The sequence below is a fragment of the Artemia franciscana genome, chromosome 4 (genome assembly GCF_032884065.1).
Source record: "Artemia franciscana chromosome 4, ASM3288406v1, whole genome shotgun sequence".
NCBI lineage: Eukaryota > Metazoa > Arthropoda > Branchiopoda > Anostraca > Artemiidae > Artemia > Artemia franciscana.
The window spans coordinates 45525187-45543245 of NC_088866.1; the positions used below are offsets into that span (position 1 = coordinate 45525187).

The 18059-nt window shown below is 35.8% G+C and overlaps 1 protein-coding gene across 2 annotated transcripts in view; it reads right to left on the reverse strand.

Moving 5' to 3' along the window:
• Nucleotides 1-18059, reverse strand: part of LOC136026487 (GMP synthase [glutamine-hydrolyzing]-like) — a 130082-nt gene that overhangs the window by 64483 nt on the left and 47540 nt on the right. For both annotated transcript variants that reach the window (XM_065703104.1, XM_065703105.1), the window contains exons 6-7: nt 9046-9199; nt 130-273 (exon numbers count right to left, since the gene is read on the reverse strand). In XM_065703104.1, coding sequence (XP_065559176.1) covers nt 130-273; nt 9046-9199 — 298 coding nt within the window. The remainder of the gene's footprint in view (nt 1-129; nt 274-9045; nt 9200-18059) is intronic.

Consider the following 18059-nt stretch of genomic DNA (forward strand, 5'->3'; position numbering starts at 1 on the left):
AGAACTGGAGGATGGGTGAGTTGGCTGAAAAAATTATTGGATAATTGAAGCGGAGGGGGAGTCGTTAAAATTCAGATTAAATAGTTTTAAGACAATATAAATTACTATGATACTTAGAAAGATACTTACAAGAACTTTCATATTTCCAACTGCTTTTCTTATTTCAGCGATGCAATATTCTTCTCTGTTGCGCATTGTGTACACCGGCCTTACGCCGCTAATATCATACAGGAAATTCTTGAATATATGCTTTCCACAATCAGTCAAGTCCACCTAAAAATCAGAATTAATCAAATTTTATCGTTATCAATATATTTTATATAGATGGGGTTTAAGATCATCTTTTGCTTTTGATGAATCAAGCAGTCTTGACGATTAAACGATCAATCCAAGGAGTCCTATGGTGGCCATCATTAGGGTTTTTTTGAATTTCAATATGATGTCAAGATAATTCCAATGAAAAGAATAAATAAAAAAAACAAAATCCCTAATAAGAGCAAAACAAATCCCAAAATTATACTAGCATGACTTGGGAGCAAAGTTCAATAGCTGAGGGGGAGAGAGGGGAGTTTTGTGGAAACAAAAGAGGCCTGGATTTTATTAGGTTTTTTTTTATTCAGTTTCATTTAGGATCCCACGTGTCGCTGATTTCCTAGCAGAACATAGAAGTTTACAAAAACCTGAGGGTAGTCAGTAGGCACGTTCACATGGATTTTTTTCTCACGAGGGAGGGGATAATAAAACAATTATTTGACTATTTTAAAAAGAAGGGCCTAGATATTCAAGAAACTATGGGGTTTTAGGGGGCCAGAGCTAGAGATCTGCCCCCTGCGTACGTATCTGGTGATTAGCGTAGGACTGGTCAAGTTATCGTTTCGCATCAAGACTATGTAATTTAAAATATTTAATATATAATAATAATTTAATTTATTTATAGCCCACAAAGTACATTAAACTGTGGAGTAAACACACAAAAAAAGAAAAAAACAAGACAAAAAACATAACAACATAAATAACATAGCAGCATAACAACATAAAACATAAGTAAATTACCTCAATTCAAAAAATGGCCAAAGAGGGTAAAAAACACCGATCATTTGCCGAGTTTTAAGACATATATCTTTAGATAAATGTTTCAGTCGCGAGGGCGCATCAACGATGTCAAATTTAGAAACGACTGTATGATTCCGATACCACCGAGGCAGACGCAGCAAATACTTGCAATACTTAAAATATCCTGAGCGTATTTTCTTTGTATCCTTCTTGCGAATGAGGAAAGCAAAACCAGAAAGATGAAAAACAGCAGGGGCGCAAAAACTAGAATAAAGACGGCATAGTCCTTTTCGGTTATACCGACCACAATTTGGTGAAATTTTCGCGTATCCGACCCGCATTCTTTTCAGCACGCTGGACGTAATAGCGGAGCAAGTAGACGAAAGTGACGTGGAAAAAGAGAGACCCAACCATTTAATACTTGCTGAATATGGTATAGTTGAAGAACCCAAGCAAAGAGGTGTTGCTGATGGAGGACTCCCAAAACACAAAAACTCACATTTGGAGGCTTTAACTGAAAGGCGTTAACTGTGGATAGTACGGCTGAAAGCCGGTAAAAGTTGGTAATTAGACTATGTTTTCTCCGGCTAAGAAGCAGAACATCATCAGCATATTAAACATATGTCATCCTCAAATATCATTATTATGAATTGTGTAAATAATTAACTAAGATTTACCTAAACAATTGCATCCTAGAGGAAATAAAAAAATTCTGGACAATCTCAATTATTAATTTAGTTAAACTAATCTAATTAATCTTCTGAACTTTTTATCCAAAGGTGAAAACTTGTTCAACACACCCTCTATCCTTCCTAAAACCAAACTGGTCTTCTCTTTATTTATAGCATCTCCGAGTCTAAAAAGTATCATCATACTAAGTAATTTCTCCCCTATAGAAACAAGGCTAATATCTAATTTTTTTTTCATGATTATAAGAATTTTGAATATATCAACTAGAAATTAATTGCTTATAAGTAATATAAACATTTCTGACTTCTTGACAAATTTTTCAACAAGGGCCTTTGCAGAGCCGTCTTCAACTTAAAAAAAACTAGAATATATAATAATATGGAAAAGGCAGGCAATTCAAAAATTAAAAGTAAAAAAAAAGTCAATCATGAATAAAAAGAAAAAAATCCAAATAAGCAATGAAGAGAAACATAAATTTGAATGTAGAAAAAAATGTAATAGTTTGAAACAAGTAGGAAAGGGGTGAATGGCAACAATAAAAAATAAATCACAGGAAATACAACGAGCTAAATCAAAGGCGAAATTGTGATGACATTAAAATTAAACAAATAAAAGGAAAACCTATTGGCGGTCATTTTCAATTTTATATTTTGCTTTTACAAGTTACCTTTTATATATTTGCAACGAATTTTTTTCTTAAGTTTTGATTCAGGCTAAATTGTCTGAACATGTTTTTATTCCTTTTCCAATGAAAATTAGGTATGTGCACCCGTATTTTTCACAGGTAATTGTGCAACACAAAAAATTTCCATTAAAAATCTCATTTCAATTTACCTTTTGCTTTTACAAGTTTCCTTTTATATTTTGGCAACAAATTTTTCCTTATGTTTTGATTCAGGCTAAATTATCTGAACTTGTTTTTATTCCTTTTCCAATGAAAATTAGGTACGTGCATCCGCATTTTTCACAGGTAATTGTGCAACACAAAAAATTTCGATTAAAAATCTCATTTCAATTTTATATTTTGCTTTTACAAGTTTCCTTTTATATCTTTGCAACAAATTTTCTCTTAAGTTTTGATTCAGGCTAAATTGTCTGAGCTTGTTTTTATTCATTTTCCAATGAAAATTAGGTTCTTTCACACATATCATTCACAGGGGATGATACAGCATAAAAAAGGTGAGCCACAAAGAAAATATAAGAAATTAAGGAAAACCAATGAATAGGGTTTTTGGGAAGGGAGCACGAACCAAATACCCCCCCCCCCAAATGCATATGCAGGCTGAAGAAAGTTTGACACAAATCAGTCAAAACATGAAGGTGACGTTGGGTAAGAAAAAATTGATCAGGCGGGCAGCAGTAAAGATGTTAAAAATTGAATAGGCAAGACTCAGGGTGTTTTTTCAGTTAAAAAAAAGTTTTGAAGAATAGGAAGATAAGTCTGCAAACCAAGATTAGAATATTGGAAGGTATGGTGATAACAGTAGTCAAATATGGCTCTGAAGCAGGGGCGCTCCCAGAAGCGGATGAAGATTTACTAGATGTTTTCCAGAGAAATTGCCTACGGATTGTTCTGGGTACCCGGCTGACTGACCGCATTTTGAACTGTTGGCTGTACGAAAAGGGTGGTTCAAATTCGCCTTCTAGGACTATAATGAAAGAAAGGTCGAGATGGCTAGGGTACGTTCTGCAGATGAAGAATGACATATTGCCAAAGATTGTCCTTTTCAGCCAACCTTCTAGGGCTAAACAGAAAGCAGGTCGTTCTCGTCTGGGGTGGGAGGATGTAATAAAGAAAGATTTAAAGGAAATGGCAACTTCCTAGGAAGGTGTAAAAAGTGAGGCTTTAAAAAAATTCACATGGAGAAGGAGCGTGCGTTGCTGTGTTGACCTTAGGCGGCTTGGTCCTGTGGTGAGTTGTTAGTACCTTTCACCCAACTCTTAACCTGCATTTGATCATAACAAAAGGGAAAAGAGAGATTACAGCCTTATGTTTCAATATTAAAAAACAAAAGTAATCCGATTTCATTGGCCTGTTTCTGAAGATGTATTTTCATATTAGCCAATTAGATTGTATGTTAGAAAAGAGAAAACAACAAATAAATTTTTTTTTTAAACCTGATTAGTACTCTTGTCTCCAATAACGTAATTTCGATACAAGTTATTCAGAGGAGGATTTGCTAAATGTTTTCCAAATGAACTGCGAGTACCTGAGTGACTGGCCGCATCTCAAAGAGTATGATGTTGAAAAATGTGGCTCAATCCCGCTTTCTAGGGCTGTAATGCAAAAAGCATGACATGGCTAGGACTTGTTCTGTAGATGAAGGAGGGGGATTCTTATAGTACACTCTGTTTTTCTATGCAATAAAGCTCGGAACCGAGTAATGATGATAAATTTTATCAAGGAAACGTGACTTTGCTACGTGAATTCTGACTAAAAATCTGATTGAAAGTGAATTCTCTAAAGTTTTCCTATAGAAATTTAAAAAAAAGTTTTTTGAATACCTATCTAAAAAGCAGGGCTGTGGAGTCGATTATAAGTTATATTCGACTCCAACTCCTCCGACACCAGACATTTTCAATATACCGACTCCATCTACATTCAGCAAAAACTTACTAGCTCCGACTCCAAAACCCTTCTAAAAAGATGTCAGGAGTACATGGTGGATGTCAAAACCTAATACCTAAACAAAAATTTTGATAATGAGTTAAGCATAGACCTCCCATAACCTCAACAGGCCAGGCCAAAGCTGCCAAAGCTGCACTTGGCCAGGCCAAAGCTGTACTCAGATTGTTTGAACCTACTATAGTTTCGTAAATGACGACAAAAAGCACACTGTCTTTCCATCACAAACATCAAAAACAAGAAGAACAAACAGGGAATTATTTTCGTAAGACAGTGGAATTATAATTTGAATGAATGTTTCGGCCTAATGTCCAAGGGTACTCCTGAGCAAAACATAAATCAAACAGATCAAGGTAACGAACTGTAAGTAAGGAACAACCTGACTCAATAGTAACCAAAACTCTAAAAAACTGATTTTTTTATACCAATAGATACATCAAAAGAATCAAATTTTTATTTCGATTTTAAATATATAAGTTTCATCAAGTTTAGTTTTATTCATCAAAATTAAGAGCCTGAGAAAATTTGCCTTATTTTCGAAAAAAAGGGAGAAACACCATCTAAAAGATATAAAGTCTTAATGAAAATCACACCGACGGATTCAGCGTATCAGAGAGTCCTACTGTAGGGGTTTAATCCCCCACAGTCCTTTCTGGATTTTTTGTGGTTGGGGGGAGAGTCGGGGGGAGAAGTTTACCTGGGAGGATCTTTCCATGGGGGAAGAGAATTTCCATGATGGGGGCGCTGGATTTCCCAGTATTATCTAAAAAATAATCAGAAATTAAAAAAAGAAAAAAATTTCAATTGAAAGTAAGGAGCAAGATTAAACCTTAAAACTAACAGAAATTATTACGTATATGAGGGGGTTCGTCTCCTCCTCAATACCTCGCTCTATACGCTAAATTATATTTGGAAATTTCAAAAGAACTATTTATTCTAATTAAACTGCCTTTGTTAGTCAGGGGTCATTTTTAAAGAATTGGAACAAAATTCTAAGTTTAGCGTAAAGAGCGGAGTATTGACGAGGGGGCAAACCTCCTCACGTACGTAATAAGATTATGCAAACATAGAAGTTCGTTACGTAAGTTAATTCGTAAGTGACGTATATTTATTATTAATACAAATGTTCGTAAATAAATTAACAGTTCTAGTGACCTTTTTAAGTAGCCAAAAAAATTGGAGGGGAGCTAGGCTTCCTTCCCCGCCCCTATTTTCTCAAAATCGTCTGACCAAAATTTTGAAAAAGCCATTTAGCCAAAAAAGTAAAATTAATATGCAAATTTCGTTTAATTATTCATGGGCCAAAATCAAAACCAGCATTAATTCACAAATGTTCAGAAATTAAATAAAAAAAAGTTATTTTAACTGAAAGTAAGGAGCGACATTAAAACTTAAAACGAACATAATTGTACCGTATATGAAAGGGGCTGTCCCCTCCTCTACGTCCCACTCTTTACGCCAAAGTTTTTTATCGTTAAAAAGAAGAGTTGTGAGTCAAACTTTAGCGTAAAGAGCGGGGCGTTGAGGAGGGGACAGTCCTTTTCATATACAGAATAATTTCTTTCAGCAAAGTTCAAACAGGACTGATAAATTAAGTGAGGTGAAACAAGGCAATTCATAGAAATGAAAGAAGAATAATTAAAAACATGTTTTTATGGCTAATCTTGCCTTTTTTGGCAGCTAACCTCAAAGGTCTTTTTGTAACTGGTTCTGTGTTAATGTCTATTGTTTTTATGGCACTTGGTATTAACCAAGTGACATATAGCAGTCGCCAATTCTGTCGGTCTGTCTGTCTGTCTGTCGGTCTGTCTGTCCCGGTTTTGCTACTTTAGGCACTTCCAGGTAAGCTAGGACGATGAAATTTGGCAAGCGTATCAGGGACCGCACCAGATTAAATTAGAAATAGTCGTTTTCCCGATTTGACCATCTGGGGGGGAGTGGGGGCCCGGTTAATTCGCAAAAAATAGAAAAAATGAAGTATTTTTAACTTATCAGCGGGTAGTTGGATCTTAATGAAATTTCATGTTTGGAATGATATTGTGTCTTAGAGCTCTTATTTTAAATCCCGACCGGATCTGATGACATTGGGGGGAGTCGGAGGGGGAAAACCTAAAGTCCCGGTTTTGCTACTTTAGGCACTTCCAGGTAAGCTAGGACGATGAAATTTGGCAAGCGTATCAGGGACCGGACCAGATTAAATTAGAAATAGTCGTTTTCCCGATTTGACCATCTGGGGGGGGGGAGTAGGGGCCGGTTAATTCGGAAAAATAGAAAAAATGAAGTATTTTTAACTTATGAGCGGGTGATTGGATCTTAATGAAATTTGATGTTTGGAATGATATTATGTCTCAGAGCAATTATTTTAAATCCCGACTGGGTCTGATGACATTGGGGGGAGTTGGAGGGGGGAAACCTAAAATCTTGGAAAACACTTAGAGTAGAGGGATCGGGATGAAACTTGATGGGAAAAATAAGCGCAAGTCCTAGATACATGATTGACATAATCGGAACTTATTTGTTCTCTTTGGGGTAGTTGGGGGGGGGGAGTAAGTCTTAAAAATTAGAAAAATGAGGTATTTTCAACTTGCGAACGGGTGATCGGATCTCAATGAAATTTGATGTTTAGAAGGATATCGTGTCTTAGAGCTCTTATTTTAAATCCCGACCAGATCTTGTGATGGGGGCGGGGAGTTGGGAGGGGGAACCTAAAACTTGGAAAACACTTAGAGTGGAGGGATCGGGATGAAACATGGTGGGAAAAATAAACACAAGTCCTAGATAGATGATTGACATAAACGGAACGGATCCGCTCTCTTTTGGGTAGTTGGGGGGGGGGGTTAATTCTGAAAAATTAGAAAAAATGAGGTATTTTTAACTTACGAACGGGTGATTGGATCTCCATGAAATTTGATTTTTAGAAGGATATCGTGGCTCAAAGCTCTTATTTTAAATCCTGACCGGATCTGGTGACATTGGGGGAAGTTTGGGGTGGGGAGACCTAAAATGATGGGAAACGCTTAGATTGGAGGGATTGGGATGAAACTTGGTTGGAAAAATAAGCAAAAGTCTTGCATACGTAATTTACATAATTGGAACGGATCCGCTCAATTGCGGGGGGGGGGGGTAATTCTGAAAAATAAGAAAAATAACGTATTTTTAACTTACGAAGGAGTGATCGGATCTTCATGAAACTTCATATTTAGAAGGACCTCGTAACTCTGATATCTTATTTTAAATCTCAACCGGATCAAACGTAATTGGGGGAGGGGGGCAGTTGGGGGGACCGGAAATCTTAGAAAATACTTAAAGCGGTGAGATCAGGATGAAACTGGATGGGAAGAATAGAAACCTGTCTAAGATACGTGACTGACATAACTGGACCGGATCTGCTCTCTTTGGTGGAATTGGGAGGGGGGAGGTAATTTTGAAAATTGAGGTATTTGTAACTTACGAAAGGGTGACCAGATCTTAATGAAATTTGATATTTAGAAGGATCTTGTGCTATAAAGTTTAACTTTAGGTTCTGACCTTCTCACAAGTGCCAAATGAGCTCTTGGCTCTTGGCTCTTCCGACCTCGTACCATATGAGCTCTCGGCTCTTCCGACCTCGTCCAAATGAGCTCTTGGCTCTTCCGACCTCGTACCATATGAGCTCTCGGCTCTTCCGACCTCGTCACAAGTGCCATATGAGCTCTTAGCTCTTGTTTTTTAGATATTTTGTAAGGTTGGTTTTAATTGAATTTGTGTTTAGAGCATTTGAATATTCCCCAAGTTCCTAATTAAGGAAATATTATTATTAATCTCAAATCAAAGGTTTCAATTGCCTCTCAAACTACCTCCTTTAAGCCTAAGGCAATTCTTTAAGGCAATGAACTGCCTTGTTTCACCTTAATTTATTTATCAGTCCTGGTTGAACTTCGTTGAAGTAGGGATGCTGGGACTCTTCTAAACAATTTTCATTTTAGTTTTATTGGTCGTATGTTATTTTAAGTCTATCTTCTTTTATATATTTATGTTTTGCTAAAGACGGCCCTTGGACATGGGGCCAAAACATTCATTCAAATGGGAATTCCGCTGTCTTACGGAAAAAATTCCCTACTGTTCTTCTTGTTTTGATGTTTGCTATACTTTCCAATATATAAACTAACATCTATAGGGGCTAAAACAGATTTTACCGGTTGTCCACACGGCACATCCAAAAATGAGATTCAACTAATACCAAAAATTTAACTAGTGCTCATTTTAGCCAATCAGATTCTTCATAGGAATTTGGACTGGCTAAAATTAGCGCTAGCTAAGTTTTTCCATCAGTATAATTTTATTGCGAATGGGGCAATAGCCAAAAGTTATTCAAAGCACATTATAATTACAAAACCAATCACCTAAATCTAACAGAAAACAGAGTAGCTACGCCACAAAGAAATGACCCACTGCTTTTACAAAACAACAGCTAGGAAAATTTTTGGAGAATTTTACTTTCAATCGGAATCCCCCCCCCCGACCAATTTGGGAAAATAGATTTTGCCCTATTTTTACCCTATTAAAATAAAATTCAAGTCCTGTCAAAGTCTATTGTAGTCAGACCTAGTATAAACACCATTATCATCATTTATTACAATAATTAAAGAGTGCAAAAAATTCATTACAGGAAATCAGGATGTAGATATTTTGCTTACCTCTGGATGAAACTGGAGACCATAGATCCTCAGTTTCTCATTTCCAATTCCGGCTACGATTGATCCAGACTGAGCAATAATTGAAAATGAATCTGCGACTTCTTCAACACTATCACCGTGCGTAAGCAGCACATTTTGTACGTTACTTAAACCCCTATAAAGCAAAATACAAATTTAAAAAACATATATAACAAAGGATACCAATAAAAAAACACTTTTGGATTTCTCCATACTTAGAGTGCTTGATTCATTTTACTATTGGATTTTCCCCCGTGATTACTTTTTTTCTTAAAGCTTCACAACTACTTTCTTTAAAAACAAGAGCTAAGAGCTCATATGGCACTTGTGACGAGGCAAGAAGAGCTAAGAGCCAAAAGCTCATATGGTATGAGCTCTAACAAAATTCTAAGAATCAATAGATTGATTTAAAAGGAAAATCAGAAGCTTAATGCCGGTCAGGATTTAAAATAAGAGCTCTAAGTCACGATGCTTTTCTAAATATCAAAATTCATTAAGATCCGATCACCCACTCGTAAGTTATAAATACCTCATTTTTTCTAATTTTTCCTCTCCCTTTAGCCCCCCAGATAGTCGAATCTGGGAAAACGACTTTATCAAGTCAATTTGTGCAGCTCCCTGACACGCCTACCAATTTTCATCGTCCTAGCACGTCCAGAAGCACCAAACTCGGCAAATCACTGAACCACTTCCCCCAAAGAGAGCGAATCCTGTACGGTTACGTCAATCACGTATCAAGGACATTTGCTTATTCTATCCACCAAGCTTCATCCCGATTCCTCCACTCCAAGTGTTTTCCAAAATTTCCCCCTCCAACACCCCCCAATGTCAAAAAATCTGGTCGGGATTTGAAATAAGAGCTCTGAGACATGAATTTCTTCTAAATATCAAATTTCATTAAGATCCGATCACCTATTCATAAGATAAAAATACCCCAGTTTTCACGTTTTCCAAGAATTCTGGCTTCCCCTCCAACTCCCCCCAATGTCACAGAATCTGGTCGGAATTTAAGATTAGTGCTTTAAAGCACAAGATCTTTCTAAATATCAAATTTCATTAAGATCTGGTCACCCTTTCGTAAGTTACAAATGCCTCATTTTTCCAAATTACCCCCCCCCCCAACACCACCAAAGAGAGCAGATCCGGTCCGGTTATGTCAGTCACGTATCTAAGACAGGTTTTTATTCTTCTCATCCAGTTTCATCCTGATCTCTCAGCTTTTCTATGATTGTAGAAAATAGTATTTTCCATGATTTCCGCACACCCCCCCCCCCCCCAATGACGCTGGATCCAGTTGAGATTTAAAATAAGATATTTGAGTTACGAGGTCCTTCTAAATACGAATTTTCATGAAGATCCGATCACTCCTTCGTAAGTTAAAAATACGTCATTTTTTCTAATTTTTCAGAATTACCCCCCCCCCCCCCAATAGAGCGGATACGTTCCAATTATGTAAATCGCGTATCTAAGACTTCTGCTAATTTTTTCCACCAAGTTTCATCCTGATCCCTCCAGTCTAAGCGTTTTCCATGATTTTAGGGTCCCCCAAGACTCGACCCAATGTCACCAGATCTGGTCGGGATTTAAAATAAGAGCTTTGAGACATGATATCCTTCTAAATATCAAATTTTATTGAGATCCGATCACCCGTTCGTAAATTAAAAATACCTAATTTTTTCTAATTTTTCAGAATTATTTAATTTCTGAACGTTTTTGAACTAATGTATGTTTGATTTTGTCTCTCCGCGCATAAATTATAAAAACGAAATTTGCATATTAATTCTTTTTTTGGCTAAATAGCTTTCTCTTAGTTTTGATCAGACGATTTAAAAAAATAAGGGGTGGGGAAGGAGGCTTAGTAGTCCTCCAATTTTTCGGTTACTTAAAAAGGCAACTAGAACTTTAATTTTTAACGAACGTTTTTACTAGTAAAAAATATACGTAACTTAAGAATTAACTTACGTAACAAACTTTTATATTCTTATATTTTTATTATGTATACGAGGGGGTTTGTACCCTCGTTAATACCTCGCTCTTTACACTAAATCGTAAGTTTTGTCCCAATTCTTTAAGAATGACCCCTGAATCAGAAAGGCCGAAGAATAAATAATTGAAATTACTAAAAATGCTTTAGCATAAAGAGCGAGGTATTTATCCCCTCCTAAATAATACGCTCTTTATACTAAAGTATTTTTAGAACCCCTCATATGCGTAATAATCCCTGTTGGTTTTAAGTTTCAGTGCTACTCCTTACTTTCAACTGAAAAAACGTGTTCATGCTTATTTTTTTATTATTTTTTATAGTAATGCTAGAAAATCCTGCGCCCTTTTCATTGAATTTTTCTTCCCCCATGACATATTCCTCCAAGGAAAGATCCTTCCACATAGCCCTCTCCCCTCAACCCCAACCCCCCAAACCGAAAATATCCCCCTGAAAACGTCTGTACACTTCCCAATAACTATTACTGTATGTAAACACTGGTCAAAGTTTGTAACTTGCAGCCCCTCCCTTGGGGATTGTGGGGGTAAAGTCATTCCCAAAGACATAGTTATTATGGTTTTCAACTATGCGGAACAACATGGCTATCTCAAAATTTTGATCCGTTGACTTTGTGTAAAAAATGAGCGTGGGAGGGGGCCTAGGTGCCCTCCAATTTTTTTGGTGACTTAAAAAGGGCACTAGAACTTTTCATTTATGTTAGAATGAGCCTTCTTGCAACATTCTAGGACCACTTGGTCGATACGATGACCCCTGGGGAAAAGAAAAAAAAAACCAAAAAAAAAAACAAACAAACAAATAAACACGCACCCGTGATTTATCTTCTGGCAAAAAATACGAAATTCCACATTTTTATAGATAGGAGCTTGAAATTTTTGCAATAGGATTCTCTGATACGCCGAATGCGATGGTGTGATTTTCGTTAAGATTCTATGACTTTTAGGAGGTCTTTCCCCCTACTTTCCAAAATGAGGCAAATTTTCTCAGGCTCGTAACTTTTGACGACAGAGACTAAATTTGATGAAACTTATATATATTTAAAATCAGCATGAAAATTCGATTCTTTTAATGTATCTTTTAGGATCAAAATTCCGTTTTTTAGAGTTTCGTTTACTATTGAGCCGGGTCGCTCCTTACTACAGTTCGTTACCACGAACTGTTTGATACTTGTATTAATTTGAAGTATTTTGACCTGTACTGGACTTGCAATCCCTTTTCCTTCAGTACAGAAGTTCGAGTCCTGGTGTTGTCCATTATTTGATCCAAGACGGGGGTCAGTGGGACGACTCTGTAAGCTAGCCAGAGTAGACTAAACTAAAAATTTATGACTGGTAAAATATTGGGAAGGTATACAGGAAGGATAGCGAAAGCACAGGATAGCTGGTCCCCAGGCTACATTTTGCCCGACTGAAGGGCAATGAAACAAAATCACTACTGCCGGTTTTGACTGTGAACGATGGTACTACATGTTATTATATGTTATTAATATTTTAATGTATATTAAAAATGGAAACTAAATATGATAGCTTATCAGCAACGAAAAAGCAGAAAAATCGCAAGACCAAATAATACAAAAAAAAAACTTTAAATAGAGCCCAAGTTACAAAAGTCTTAATACAACGACACAAAATGATATTACAGCAACTAAAGAATGCTAGAAATTGAAAATGGATCAAAAACGTTTTCAATTTTATTCCAAAATGAATGCACATGAATTAAATTTTTTTTTAAGCATCAGAGGAATATTAAATTTAAATAAATCGTAGCAGGTTATGCAAGCAACAAAATGCAAAATGACTTCTATTGAACTAAGAACTTTAGAATTTAGAATCTTAAAATGTTAAATCAGTCTTGAAACCCGTTTAGAATTTCAAACCAGTCTTAAACCAGTTTAGAATTTAAAAGTAGCTTAAAAACAGTTTAGGATTTTAAACAAGTCCTGTTACCAAAGTTAGAAATCCTAAATTTTTAAGAGCGTTGCACTTCTTCTTCTCCTAACACTTCTTCTCCGATCCCCATCAAATTTCACAAATTTTATTGCTGAGTGAAGCATTGGTAGCCAAATATTGCTTACCAATTTTGCTTCAACAGACTTAAGTAAAATGAGCATTTGTTTGTTTTTGTTTTTTTTTTGCAACTGATTGCCTCCAATTTTACATGTCTATCTTACTTATTACGTTAGAGTATATTATGAACCCTATGAAACGTTTGATTTTCCGAAGAGCCTACATCTGTAGCCTGAATCATAAGGGCCAAGATCTTACATCCCTGGATTCATTAGCCTCAAGATCTATTCATTTACCGAGCCAGAATTAAAGCATTAAATATACTTTTTCCGTAAAATATTGTCTCATATGTAGCTTGTATATATGGAGTTTGTAGTAGTCTAGCTTGTAGTTTGTAACTGGAGCTTGTAGCTCCAGCTAGCTGTAGCTCTTTGTAGCTTTAGCTGGAACAAATAATTATTTATAATTAACAATAAATAAACAACATAATAAATAATTATTTATTTAGTGATTTTACTTTCTGGCAAGATATTTGAATTTGAACCTGATGATGACAGGGACAGGTCCTGTCGAAATTATCGTTTGATAAAATCAATCACCTGACATTTATAGCTTAGGTAATCTTATTACTATCTATCATTATTATGCAGTAATTCTGAACGAACTGGGGAGGCACGAACAAAAATGCCGTGGACTATACAGCCCATACGCAGATGATTGATCAGCATTTATGTTCTGACAATGAATATTCCTTTATTTGAAAACTCGTCATACAAAACACAAGAAGACGTAACAAAACTAAAAAAAAATTAAGATAAGATTTATTCATCATGAAATACGCATACAATATTACATTTTACAATTCCCCCAAAGGCTCTTTGGCCTATAAAGAAGGGGGAAGACAAACGAGTCACTTATTCAGAGAAGAAAAAGCAAAACAAAAAATCACTTACTCACAGAGAGAAGAGCAAAAAGGAGAAGAAAAGAAAATATAAATATAATAAGAACTACAGAAAACAAAACTAAATAGATTGAATAAACTAAATTAATTAAGTGGATTAGTAGCTTAAATAGGCTCCAATGAAATAACAATAAATATATAATATATTCAGAAACCAAATTGAAAATCATGAAGAAACTTTTTAGATTTTAGAAAAGTAAGGAGACGAGAAAGCATATCCTTTTCGAATATTTTACTAAATTATGATAAAATTGAAATTGGTGGAAAATTTGCTGGATCATTTCTTGATCCTCCTTTATACAGAACAATAGTCCGAGCACGCTTGAGAGCATCCGGAAAAACACCATATTTAAATGAAAGATTAACAAGTTTTGTTAGAGGCACAACTATTGAAGGAAGAATAGATTTAACTACCTTAGTAGGAATAGAATCTGGCCCAAATGAGGACGAGTTGTTCAAGCCATTAACAATTTCAGTAATTTCACTTACTGTTACTGGCTCTAGAAACTTGGACTTAACACAAGACGGCCCGAGGTAAGATCTAAAGTCCGGCTTAGGCCGAGATAAAGTAACTGAGAATCAATATTCTTACCAATACTAGCGAATAATGAAATGAATGCCTCTTGGACATTATGTTCACCCTCTACAGCTCCATCACCAATGACCAGACTCATAGGTAAAGCGCTAGATTGAGAACCGGGTTTAAGCACAGAACTTATTACCTTCCAGTTTTACGAATATCATTGCCGCATGCAAAAACTTGAACAATTCAAAATACATCACAATTTCAATTGTTTATATAATCTTTTTCTTTTTCTTCTCTCAAACATTGAGCTGTACGAAAAATATAATTCAGTCCCGCTTTCTAGGGCTATAACGACAGAAACAATGAGATGGCTAGGATACGTCCTGCGGATGAAGGATGAAATATTGCCAAAGATTGTCCTTGTTGGCCAGCCGTCTAGGCCCCAACAAAAAGCAGGTCGTCCACAAATGGGGTAGAAGGATGTCGTAAGGGGAGGTTTAAGGGTAATAGGAGCTACTTGGGAGGGTGTAAAGAGGGATACTTTGAATATATTGGGATGGAGGAGGAGAGTGCGTAGCTGCGTTGGCCTCAGGCGACTTGATACTATAGTGAGCTGCAGTGTAATGTAATGTAGTGAGCTTTTTCCTCAATTAATAGTAAATCCTACAAGAGAGAATAGAAAACTTATGGGAATTGGGCCCTCTCCAATTTAAAATGAAAAGGTGGGGATTAAAAACTACTGGCACCACACACGGGGTAACGTCTATTTCATCAAAACATTACAAAATTCGAACAATTCTATTAACGGATATAATGAATCTGCAATTGTTTAGCATCAAAGCTAAAAAAAATCTGGTAAGTTCTAATTAGTTGTTTTTTTTTTTTTTTTTTTTTTTTTTTTTTTTTTTTTTTTTTTTTTTTTTTTTTCTTATACAAACACTTTATCCAGTCTTCTTAAAGCAGGTCTAGGTTAGCTAAGAAAATCTCAGCAAAGCTAATAGGCAAGATTACATTAGATTGGTGTGTCTACTGCTTCTAAATACTAACTGCTGCACCAAGCCGCCTGACTCCAAAACCAACTATGCATGCTCCACCTCCGTCCCAATCTATTCAAAGCATCTGTCTTTACATCTCCCCAAGAAATTTTCATTTCCCTGAAGTCTTTCCTTATATCCTGCCGTCCCATTCGGGGATGACCTATTTTTCGGTTGGCCCTATATGGTTAGGCGACAAGGACGATCTTTGGCAATCTGTCATCCTGCACGCCATCCTAGTCGCCCTAACCTTTCCCTCATCATGGCCCTAGAAAGCGGGATTGAACCACACTTTTCGCACAACTTACAGCTTGAGATATTGTCAGTCATGCGGGTACCGAAAATCAATCCGTAGGCAATTTCTCTGAAAAATACCCGGGTGATAATATTTAAGGAAACTAGTTGAATTTAAACTGATAGGTCTACTAGTGACAAGTTCCTGATTTCTTTGCCCTTCAGTACATTTTAAAGTACTTGAAAGGCAATTATGAAACGGTTTAGGGTAGACTAAAAATAAACAAATTGCCCAACGATAGATGGCGGTGGGGATTTTATTTTGGCACTAGTGCCAGTTGCCACTCTTATAAGTTTCCCATATTCTTTAGCTGACACTTTAATTAGCTGTAATAACACACTTAGGGGACATCCTAAAAAAAAAAAAAAAAAATTTGAAGAGCCCCGGCAAGAATGTAGCCGTTTAGAGAGATATTAAAGGGGACAGAATCCCATAGACAGGCGCCTTCTAGAAACTCGGAAGGGGCTTGGATCCGACAAAAATCTTCTAAAACAAAGGGCGTATGAGGCATTTTCATAATTTTGTTTAATAAAATACAACGTTGTCGATTTTATTTATTTAGTTTATTAGCAGGTTTATTATGTCATAACTTAAAAATAAATAATGAGCCATGTCTGAACTATGGACACTAAGTCCGGGGGGATGGAGCTAGAGCCAGCCCTAAAACACATTCTGGGGAGGGGTGATCAGTCCCTGAAGCATAAATTTCTAGAAATTCTAAAAGTTCCATATATTTAGTATACTGGAATAGGATTTACAACAACACGGCGTTTATTAAGTTTTTCCTGTTTTTGAAGATCGAAATAAAACTTATATTATAATGAGTAGGTGTAGCCAAGCGAGCTTGGTCCATTCTGGTATACAGTACTGAGGGACTTAAAAGAGAAATACTATTTATTTACTGTGGAGTTAGAGAGGGTTTTAAACGGTTAGGGGAATAGTAAGGCTCCAGGCATTGGTAGCATTGAAAATGGCTATACTATAGCATGGAAAAGATAACGAATATTCTAAGAATAATTCTATACAAAGAAAGAAGATATATTTAGGATGTGGAAATAGCAAAAGTTTAATCAAACCCCTTTATAACAAAGGTGGCTTGAATGAATATAGTAACTTTGTATGTAAGATTAAATAAGGAAGATAAGATCGTATTGCCATTTCACAAAAGTATAATAATAATATAAATTAACAGCAATAATTTCCAAATTCAAAAAATCATCTTCAATATAGCCCCCCCCAAAAAAAAGGGTCCACAACGACCTTGATTTCGAACTAAGACATAGTGTGGAGGAAAAAAGAGGCGTTGTGTTTTTTTTTCACATATAGATTACATTGAAGTGTTGAATGATGCAAATTACATTATTCCATTCTTAAGAAGTGTTTGGATCGTTTTAAACTCATTTTCACCCAAAGCAGCTAGAACTCAGTGCTTGTCGTAAATGCTTTACGACCCCTTTACAACCATTATCAAACTCTTCTACGACCCCTAGACAAACATTATCAACACCCTTAATTCCTGAATTTTAATAATATGAAAAGGCCAGAAAAGCTTTAGTGAAGGTCTATTCTTGTATGTATAACAGACAGGTACACTAAAATAATTAGTTCAATGCATAAAAATAATTCAGCTGTAGCTAAGGTAGGAAGTGAAGCTAACAGCTATCTGGCTCGGTGTCAAATCCGGAGTTACGCAGAATTGTGTCTCATCATCATTTATACGGAATGTTTTGCCCCAACTAAGAGAGCAAAGGCTATGAAAGAACATGGTATTAATGGGAAGGTAAGGACCTAATAAGCTTATATTACTCAGATGATTTCAGTCCTAGCTAAAAAATACAAGCGAAATTAGTAAACTTTTTGAGGTTTTGACAGTTCAAGATATGAAAATTAGTTTTAAATTTATTATTAGAAAAACTTAAATTAGGAATAATTATTACTATGGGGAATAAATTATTATAATTGTTATAAATTACAAAGTAGGAATAAACTACGAATAATGTCACTTAAATTAGGAATAAATGAGGATGAACATACCCCCACGATGGGTTATGTTTGCATCATAATGATAATCACAATTGTTATTGCTCTAGGCTCATAGCAATATAAAGTGGATAAAATTCAATTTTAACGTGTTTCAGACTACATTGAACAAAAAACATTACATAAATTTATTTC